Genomic DNA, 10,837 nt, shown 5'->3' on the forward strand with positions numbered 1-10,837 from the left:
AGGAGAAGGCAGCCATCTGCAAACCAAATAGAGAGGTCCCAGAAGAAACTAAATCTGCAGACACCTTAACTTGGACTTCCAGGCTCCAGAAACATGACAAAATTTCTGATAAGTCACCCAGTCTGTAGTATTTTGTTATAGCAGCCCTATCAAACTAATATACTGATATATAACTTCAATTATTCTCCAGGGAATTATGCTGAAAAAAGCCAATCCCAAAGGTTAAATAATGTATGATCCCATTTATATAACATTATCCAATTATAAAATATGTCAATTATTGAGTAAAGATCTTATTAAACACCTATGTATGTACTCCAACTGGTCTACTGGTACGGTCAACATAATACTTAAAAAGATGATTATAATCACTGGCCATCTTTGGAAGAGCTTACAAATTTTTAGTTTAAAAAGTAGTAAGTAAAAGCAAACCATAAATCTCTCATCTAGCCTTCCTTTCCTGAATAAACTACACTTTAGAATAATAACAGTTAATAGAGGAAAGTTTCTCTTTACAGAATTACAACTAATAGTTGAGAGAGGAATGATAAAGTTTTAGCAATCCTATAGATCCAGTTAATGGTGATCAATAACTGCTTACATCAAAAAAAAAAAAAAAAAAAAGAGAGAGAGAAAGATTAACAAGATATGTGCCTGCCAATTGGTATCTACAAAAATATCTCTGAAGTATTTCTTCCAGAAAATATCAAACCAGGATCTGATCAGGCCTCTAAGGCCTGCTCTATTTCCAGGAAATACAGAGAATTAGACAATTATGTTAAACAATAGAGGAGATGCAATCTGCAAAATACACACTGTAGGAAATTCTACAGGATAAACAATCCAGTTTCTTCAACTAAATTGTAAGAGAAGAAAGGGGGTAGGTAAAACCTACAGATTAAGAGATTTAAGACAGAAGTCAATCAATCACAATATATGAACTTTATTTTGATCCTGATTAGAGCACATGAAAAAAAAATTATAAATAATCGAGAAATTTTGAACACTGGATATCCAATAATAGAAAATTTGCACCAATTTTGTTAGATGTGATGAACAGAAGTCACTTTTTAAAAAGACAATGCATACTGAAGGGGTGCCTGGATGGCTCAGTCAGTTAAACATCCCACTCTTGATCTTGCAGTTCATGAGTTCTAGCCCCACACAGGGCTTTGTGCTGATAGTACAGAGCCTACTTGGGATATTCTCTCTCTCTCTCTCTCTCTCTCATAATAAATAAATAAACTTTAAAAAAAAAAGAATACAAGATCATGCATAGTGAGATATTTATTGGTGAGACAACATAACCTGAATTTACTTTAAAATAATCTGGAATCAGAGAGAAATATAGTTTGGCCATGATTTATAATTGGTTAAGAGGTATATGAGAGTTCACACTATTAACCTATTTTTATAAATCTCTAAAATTCTCCATAATAAGATGTGAAAAATTAACCTTAGAAGCAGAATCAGAAATAAAAGAAGTTGCAAATAGCCTCTATCTGTAAGACAAAATATAACATTCACGTATATGTTCTTAAATGATTTTTTTTTCTCAGCAATACTCACACGTAATCAGAATATGAGCACCATATTCAAAAGAAAGGGTAAATATAGTACTAATAACTAGAAAATAACAGGTATATACCTTCTATTACACTTAATTTTTAAATATTCTGTTTTTTAAGTTTATTAAAAAAAACTCTTCATATGTCTGTAGTATATGACTCTTCATATGTCTGTAGTATAACTTACATGGAATGGCTACTGTTACTCCAATTCCAAACTATTCATTTTAATTATCTTTCTAAATATAATGACCCGTATCACAAAAACAAATGCCTCTATCAAGGGCAATATATTTCATAGCTCTTGAATGGACACAGACACACGAAACCCTACGAGGACAGCATTCAGGCATCATTTCTGCTCTACAGATGAACAAACTGAGACTTGGAGAATCAACCAATTTATCTAAAATCCTACAGCTACACTGCAACTACTACAATCAAAACTTTCCTGCTTCAAGGTCCAAGGTCTTCTCCACTCTACCATGCAATGATTTAAGATGCAGAAGAAAATCAAAATTCTAACTGATTCACTGTAAATCCCAACATGAACAACACTCCTGGCCAATTTCTTAATGAAAAGTCCCTTATTTATATGTTATATGCAGTATGAATACAATCTAATGTAATGACAACAATCACTAATATTACATCCATTAAACGTTTATACAAAAAGGAAAAAAACACTTTTCTAGACAAAATACCACAAACTTTCCTTAAGTTTTACCAAAATTACATCAAAATCATTACACATACCTTTATAAATTCAACTATTTTCAATGTTTCTTTGGCTATTTTGGGGTCTTTCATGGTTCCATAAAAATTTAAGGACTGTTTGTTCTAAGCTCTGTGAAAAATGCTGTTGGTATTTTAATAGGAATTGCATTAAATGTGTAGATTGCTTTGGGTAGTATAGACATTTTAATAATTTTTTTCTTCTAATCCATAAGAATGTAATGTCTTTCCATTTCTTGGTGTCCTTTCAATTTCTTTCCTCAGTGTTCTATAGTTTTCATAGTAAAGGTCTTTCACGTCTTGGGAAGTATCTTACTGTTTTGGGTGCAATTGTAAATGAGATCTATTCCTTAATTTTATTTTCTCTTTCTGTTTCATTATTGGTGTTCAGAAATGGAACATATTTCTGCACACTGATTTTGTAGCCTGTGACTTTACTGAATTCGTGTATCAGTTCTAGCAGTTTTTTGCTGGACTTTCGAGTTTTCTGTATAGAGTACAATGTCATCTACAAATAGTGAAATGATCATATGGTTCTTATCCTTTCTTGAAAAGCAAAGCTGGAGGTATCACAATTCCAGATTTCAAGTTATATTACAAAGCTGTAGTGATCAAAACAGTATAATACTGGCACAAAAACAGACACATAGATCAATGGAACAGAAAATGCATAAATGAACCCACAACTATATACTCAATTAATCTTCAACAAAGCAGGAAATAATATCCAATAGAAAAAAGACAGTCTCTTCACCAAATGGAAGAGGTGAAGAGAGTGCTGGGAAAACTGGAGAGCAACATGCAAAAGAATGAAACTGGGCCACTTTCTTACACCAAACACAAAAATAAATTCAAAATGAATGAAAGACAAAATGTGAGACAGAAAACCATCAAAATCCTAGAGGAGAACACAGGCAGTAACCTCTTTGACACTGGCCACAGAAACTTCTTTCTAGACAGGTCTCCTGAGGCAAGGGAACAAAAGCAAAAATAAACTACTGGGACTTGATCAAAATAAAAAGCTCCTGCAAAGTGAACAATCAACAAACTAAAAGGCAATCTATGGAATGGGAGAAGATATTTCCAAATGACATATCTGATAAAGGGTTAGTATCCAAAATATATGAAGAACAAATAAAACTCAACACCCAAAAAACAAATAATCCAATTTAAAAATGGGCACAAGACATGAATAGACATTTTTCTAAGGAAGACATACAGATGGCCAACAGACACATGAAAAGATGCTCAACATCATTCATCATCAGGGAAACACAAATCAAAACTACAATGAGATACCACCCCATGCCTATCAGAAGGGCTAAAATCAACAACACAAGAAACAGTAGGTGTTGGAAGGATGTGGAGAAAGGAGTACCCTCATGCACTGTTAGTGGGAATGCAAACTGGTATAGCCACTCTGGAAAACAGTATGGAGGTTCCTCAAAAAGTTCAAAATAAAACTATCTATAATCCAGCAACTGCACTACTAGGTATTTGCTCAAAGAATACAAAAATACTAATTCAAAGGGATACCCAATGTTTACAGCAGCATTATTTACAATAGCCAAATTATGGAAATAGCCCAAGCGTCCATCGACTGATGAATGGATAAATATGTGGTATATATACAGAACAGTATATTACTCAGACACAAAAATTACAATTACATGGATGGAGCTAGAGAGTGTTATGCTAAGTGAAGTCAGAGAAAGTAAAATACAATATGACTTCACTCATATGTGGAACTTAAAAACAAATAAGCAAAGGGAAAAAGAGAGAGAGGCAAACCAAGAAACAGAATTGGTCTGGATGAGTGGGAGGATAGGTTAAATAGGTAATGGGGATTGAGGAGTGCACTTGTGATGAGCACCACATGCTGAATGTAAGTGATGAAGCATTATATTGTACACCTGAAACTAATATTACACTAATCATGTTAATGAACTGGAATTATATAAAAACTTTAAAAATTAAAGTATTTTAACTGATTCTTAAGTTCTCTTAAAATTATATTAATAAAAATTTTCGAGGGTAATTCTTAAGTCAAATTATTCTGGCTGCATGATTTAATACAGGCCTTCATTTACACTAACAAGTGTTTTGTACGCATAAAGTTATTTAACCCACATTTTAACTCCAAGATCCAGAAATTATTGTTAATCCTTTATACAAATAACAAAACTGAGACTTGGAGATTTAGGTAACTTGTTCAAGATCATGGAGGTAGTAAAAGGTAGAACTGAGACTTGAGTCAGTCTAGTCTGATGACAAATCCTTGCTCTTAATCCATCCTTTATTCCAATAAATATCACCTACTTTCAGTTTCCAGAGTTCCCTGAGTTACTAATTCCTTCTCTTGTTTCAAAGAAGATAACCAACTGCTATCTAGAATAGCTAGAACAGAACAGCTGCATCAGAAACTGGTTAATTTTGTCATTACATTCACTTGTCTGCACACACTGTTACATTCTCCCTTAGATATTGTATAAACAGGTTAAATCTCAGGCCAACCCTCAAAAAGTTAATATCTCTTAAAATAATATTTCTACATAAATGTCTGGTATTTATAACAGGATAATACCATACCTCCTCTGTCATACACCCTGCAAAAAAAAAAAAAAAAAAAAAAAGTACCCAATATCCCAAAGATAACATGAAATTCCTTGTCTTCCTCCAGCATACCACCAAGAATGATTTCACATCCCCTAGTCCCCTCATCAGCTCCATTAGGAGAAAAAACATAGGGTAAGAAAGTAGTAATATTTACTTGTACTTGTAGTCAAGTCTGAAGCCTAAAAGGGCCTCAATGATGAAAACTATTACTGTTATAGTTCAGTACAAAAAAAGTTTTGTGTGAGCTAGCCTGGAAACCTAACTACTATATTGTACTTAGAAAGACTGGGAACATAACCCACTCATAAACTGGAAACTATATTCACCAATTCTCTCTATAATCTACTACTCCTTTCCAACTTTCTGAAAACTAAAAGCCTAGCATTTATGAGAGGTGACAGAGCTATGACTATCTTTAACTGCACATGCACAAAAAAAACTTTGTTACATGAAGTACCCAAATCAGTGAAAATATACATTAGATGCTTTGGGACGATAATACCAAAGTCATTCATCCAAGATACTTCAATATTCCTCCTTTTTTAGTAAGGAGTTCCAGATTATATTCAGGTGTTTGAAATTGGATTCATTTTCTCTTTTTTATTACCAGATGCTATTGCACTGAATGCTTGTGCACAATCCCCCACAATTCATATCCTTAAAACCTAATGCCCAATGTGATGGTATTAGGAGTTGTGGCCTTTAGGAAGTGATCAGGTCACAAGGGCTCTGTCCTAATGAATGGGACCAGTATCCTTAAAAAGAGGCTCAAGAAAGCTGTCACCCCTTCCACCATGTGAGGCCAGTGGCATGGCACTGTCTATGAAACAGAAAATAGGCCCTCACACAGAGAATCGGCCAGCACTATGATCTTGGACTTGCCAGCCTCCAGAACTGTGAGAAATAAATTTCTGTTGTTTATGAGCCACCCAGTCTGTGGTATCTTGTTACAGTAGCCCAAATGGACTAAGATACCAGATTTTGTAATGGTCTTAAATATTTTTATGATATACAAAACATATTTTGTTGTGTTAATCTGATCAGTAAAACCAGACAGATATGTACACTAATATGATGCTGTTAAAAGTAAATTCATTAAAGTATCTGTCTAGAGTGTAATTTAACTATCAAAAGTTTTATACATATTCATAGCTTTTGACACAGTAATTCAAAATGTATTCTAACAATCAGAGTTTCACTCATTAAATTATCAAGGGCTTACTTTGTGCCAGGCATTATTCTTCTGAATAAGGATGTTTATCACATCATTTATGTGCCAAAAAGTTGGGGGAAAAAATGTCCAATAACAGTAAGAGTTAAAAAATCAAAATATAAAAACTGAGAACAAACTGAGGGTTGATGGGGGGTGGGAGGAGGGGAGGGTGGGTGATGAGTATTGAGGAGGGCACCTTTTGGGATGAGCACTGGGTGTTGTATGGAAACCAATTTGACAATAAATTTCATATATTGAAAAAAATCAAAATATATCTAATGTATTAAATATTATAGTACCATTGGAAACTATATTAAATATCAGAAAATATTAATAAAATGCTCATGTTGAGAAAAAATTGTATAAGATACAAAACTATTATATGTAACTATGTATAACTATATGTATGATCCCAAATCTGTGTCCTAAATGTTATTAGCCAGAGACCTTGGTCAAGTTACTTAACCTCACTCTACTTCAGTATCACCTTCTAAAAATTTACATGTAAAACAAAGATTTTTTTATTTCATATCTCAATGGATGTTGAATGGGGTTGTTTGCAAAATGCTTATAATATTCCTCCAGTACATATAAAGCACTAGGAATTATTTGCTGGTGTTAGTAGTGTTAGTAGTATCACACATACACACACACACACACACACACACCTCTGAAAAGAAAAAAAATGGAATATATCAAATGCTATCAAAGATTCTAAATTCTAACAAAACTAATTCTGAAACAATCAGGAAATTTAAATACTTATTTAAATTTAAAATTTAAATTTTGATTAAATTTAAATTTATTTAAATTTAATTTATTTAAATTTATTTAAATTTAAGTTTATAAAATATTAAAGATTATTTTATAAGGTATGGCTTTGCTTTTCAATAACTCTTTGTACCAGAGTAAAGTATATGAATAAAATATATCATCTCAGATTTGCTTTAAAATACTTTGGAGGGGTTTATATGGGGAGATTTGAAAAAAACTTTTAATGCTAAAAAAATTTTTTAATGCTAATCAGAATAACATAATTATTACTGGATAACAGAATTATTACTAGCTTTTCTTTTCTTTATATTTTTCTATTTTCCAAAATAATTTTTTAAACCAGAAAATTTTTTTCAAAAAATGTTAAGGAAATCCTTACCAACACTCCATCCACAGATGAAACTTTTTCCCAAGTAAACCAAGCTCTTTCTCTGACATGATCTGGTATCTTTAATTTCTGACATAATGCAATAAAATCAGGTTCTTCAGTTTCTTCAAATACAAGCCTGCCAGATAAAAATAGATATATAATAGGCATATACTTACAAATCAAACTAATTAAATATTTGTTTCAATGGTTTGCATATAACAGCACTGTTCTGGAAAAAAAGCATCACTAACTACTTTAAAATCTTATTTATCTTTGAAGAAAACTACAGGTAGAATTTTAAACATATTTATCTTTTTTCATAGTCTTTCCAACAAAAATACCACACAATGAAAAAGGTTTGCTGGCCTGGTGAATCACATACACTTCAGCACAAAAAAATAGCTTTGTAAAAGTAAGTAAGCATGATAGCTAAAGCTGTATGGGAAAACTGGGATGACGATAACAGCAAAAAGAGGAAAGCCCATATATAATATTTCAGAATCAATTTAGTATCAGCGACTGCTAAAATGCAGTCTACACTTAACCAATATCTCATATAATCTCTCTACCTACTAGCATTTCTTACGTAACGATTAACATAAAGTATTGCTATGCTTATTTTATCCTTTTCTCCTCAATCTTCCTTACCCATTATTGGTAGTCAATAATTTCTTGTTGGCTAGTTCCTGTTCATTCATTTAATGTCTCACACTTAATAATAATAACTAGTGTGAGGAATAGCTACTAATTTTTGAGTATTTACACTAACCCTGTACAAAGTACCTTAAATGCACATCAGTCTATTAGATAAGCACTCTTATTATTCTTCTTTTACAGACAAGTACCAAATCAGAGAAGTTAAAGTACTCAACTAGGCAATGGCCAGTAAGTGGGAAACCCAACAGTTTAATTCCATAACCCATGCCCTTGACCACTATTCTAGACTGCCAACCCTCCTTCAAAACACAATTAACTTTTGGTTACACCACCACGGGGGGTGAAGTGCTATTCCTAGTGAAGGTTTCCCTTCTAACTTCACCACTTAAGCCAGATAAAATGCAACAGAAAAAAAGATCTCAGCTGTCAAGGTGGAAAAAATCTCACTGAAAAGTGCAGGTGGAGTGGGCCCTGAATCCACCCCTAAGCAAATTGCTAGGCTTCAGACTGCCAGCCAGTAGTTTTACTCTTGCTAAGCAGCTAATCTGCAGAGCTGAACTGCCCATACTAATGAAAACTTTTGTGGGTAAGGATAATCAAGAGTACAGTGTATTTTGTATGGTTTGGACTTAACAGGAGAATTTTTGGTAGTTCCACCATTTAAAGATGAATAACAATGTTGGGTCGGGGAAGAAAGGCCTTCTTTTCCCAAGTGATGGCCATAATTTCAGTATTTCTGGCTACCCTACAATAATTGAGAATGCTTCCAAAGCTCTATGGGTAACAGGGGATTCTTTAAGGTATATTTACTGCTTTTTCCAAATGCCAACTTTCAAGTATTGGATACATCAGAGCTTAATCAGAAATTAAACTTCTGTCTTCTCCCAGAACGTTTCACATTTTTTTTTAAATAGTGAGTATGATTTTTAACTGACCCATAAGACAATCCACTTAAACAGATGTATTTTCAATAGCCTTTCACAAACCATCCCAAAAGCCCATTCCTATCTTTTGCAATATGCTTGAACTCTGTATCTGGAAAGTTGAAAGAAAAGGACTTGGTAAAGGACAAAAATGGAGAGGAAGTGGTGAGGGAAAGAAAGGAGTTCCATTTCCCAGCAATCTACATGTAGTCTCAAAGCAGGACCAGTACTGACAATAATAATGGCAATCATACTCTTTCAACCTTAGCTTTTTAACCATAAAGTATCACAATCAAGAAAAATAGGATGTCGCAGTACAATAAATATCTCCCTGTCATGTTCTACTCGCCTAAATTTAGATTCCACTTGGGGAAGAAAAAAAGTTTAATGTGAGCACACGATCATCACTAATTTCGTACCCAAACAAAAAAGAAAGAGAGAGAGAGAGAGAGAGAGAGAGAAACACAAGGATGTTTGTTGTCTGGCTCAAAGGCAAAATGTAAGAAAGAATGAAAAATGCTGAAGCTTAACATAGAAGAGTTTTATGCGACAGGAATAAAAGTTCAGAAACTTTCAAGCACTTAGACTAAACGTCTCACAAAACTTTTGCCCATACGCCAGTTCCTCTCAAGTGTTATGACCCTCCAGTCACTACTGATGGCTCTGAATCCCCAAGACCTCAAAGCACTGTTACAAGGAAACGCCACAAAGCACCTCAGCCGAGTACACTGTGGGCAACTGACACGCAGAACCCTGCACTTCACGTCCCATAGCTTTCCTGGTTGGCGTTTCCAGGACTGGGCTTCGGATGCAGTGCACGCCCAGAGGAAAACACTTTCAGCTGTTGCATCTCAGGAGACCAAAACAGAAAGTCAAACACGACCACCGAAATGTTACAAATCTCAACAGGAGACGAACTCTCCACCAGACACCAGCCAGTCATTTTTCTTTTTTGCGTTCGATGGCGCCTCAAAAACACCCTCCGCCGGCGAGCCTTTCCGCCTGGAGGAGGAAAGGCGGCACCTGTCACTTTGCTCAGGGACCCGAGCCCCACCCGCCCGACACCTGTCAAGCTGGAGCCGAGACCCTTCCCGGATTCCCTCCCCTCGCTCCAGAAGCCAGACCCCTGTCACCCCCGTCCAGGCGCTCCGCGGTGCTGGGGGACAAGGGAGAACCCTCCTCCCGCCGGGACGCGCAGCCGGCGGAGACGCGCCCCCGCCTAGACGCTGGGGTGCCCGCCCCGACGCACTCTCGAGGCGCCCTTCTCTCGAGACGGCCGCTGCGGCTCCGCTCGCTCACCTGGGCAGAGGCAAGTCCTCGGGGCCGCTGTCCTGCTCGGGGTCCTCTTCAGGAGGGGGCGGCGGCGGCGCCGGGGGTTCGGCGGCGGCGGCGGCAGCGGCGGCTGCGGCTGCTGCTCTCCGGGGGGTTTTGGGCGGCATGACTCCCCCCCCAGGGTAGGAGCCAGTGAGTGGTGGCGAAGAGCCGGGGAAGGAGGACGCGCGCACTTCGGGGCACGCCCCGTCCTCTCCCGACTCCCGTTACAAAAATAATTTGAACGTCCCCTGAGAGAAACCGGACAAGCCCTCCCCCGCCCGGCAACCGAGCGCCGCGTCCAACCGCGGGAAAACGTCACTTCCGCCCGCGGCGTCACGTCCGCGAGGCTCCCGAGCCCGCCGGCGTCGGGAGGGAACCGGGGCGCCCAGCGGTGTGCTGGGCGGGGGCGTGAGGTCGGGCGGCCTGGGCGTGGGCCCCCCGGCCTGGGCCGAGGCACTCTCTCTGAGGCAGCCGCCGCCGCCCGGACGTGTCTCTACTCGAAATTCTCCCCTCCAGGCCTGGGTGCCGGTAACGGGGCACTGCACAGTCTGGTGCGTGAGATTGGGCCCCGTTTTTATCTGTGGGTTGATCTGGGGCTGCACGCAGCTCAGGCCCCGCCGGGAATATCAAGTGTGTGCACCCAGGGCGGGCACGCCCCTCTCCCTCC

General features: G+C 37.4%; 1 protein-coding gene across 5 annotated transcripts in view; it reads right to left on the bottom strand.

The window, feature by feature from the left end:
• The window catches only part of RB1 (RB transcriptional corepressor 1), a 180,627-nt gene extending 170,149 nt beyond the window's left edge, over positions 1 to 10,478 (bottom strand). For 4 of the 5 annotated variants that reach the window (XM_030310532.1, XM_030310551.1, XM_030310528.1 and 1 more), the window contains exons 1-2: positions 10,156 to 10,478; positions 7,286 to 7,412 (exon numbers count right to left, since the gene is read on the bottom strand). In XM_030310532.1, the coding sequence (XP_030166392.1) occupies positions 7,286 to 7,412; positions 10,156 to 10,295 (267 nt within the window). In that variant the 5' untranslated portion in view covers positions 10,296 to 10,478. The remainder of the gene's footprint in view (positions 1 to 7,285; positions 7,413 to 10,155) is intronic. The other variant, XM_030310557.1, reaches the window with a different exon arrangement.
• Between the last annotated feature and the right edge of the window lie 359 nt (positions 10,479 to 10,837).

Source organism: Lynx canadensis, chromosome A1, assembly GCF_007474595.2.
Source record: "Lynx canadensis isolate LIC74 chromosome A1, mLynCan4.pri.v2, whole genome shotgun sequence".
Taxonomy (NCBI): domain Eukaryota; kingdom Metazoa; phylum Chordata; class Mammalia; order Carnivora; family Felidae; genus Lynx; species Lynx canadensis.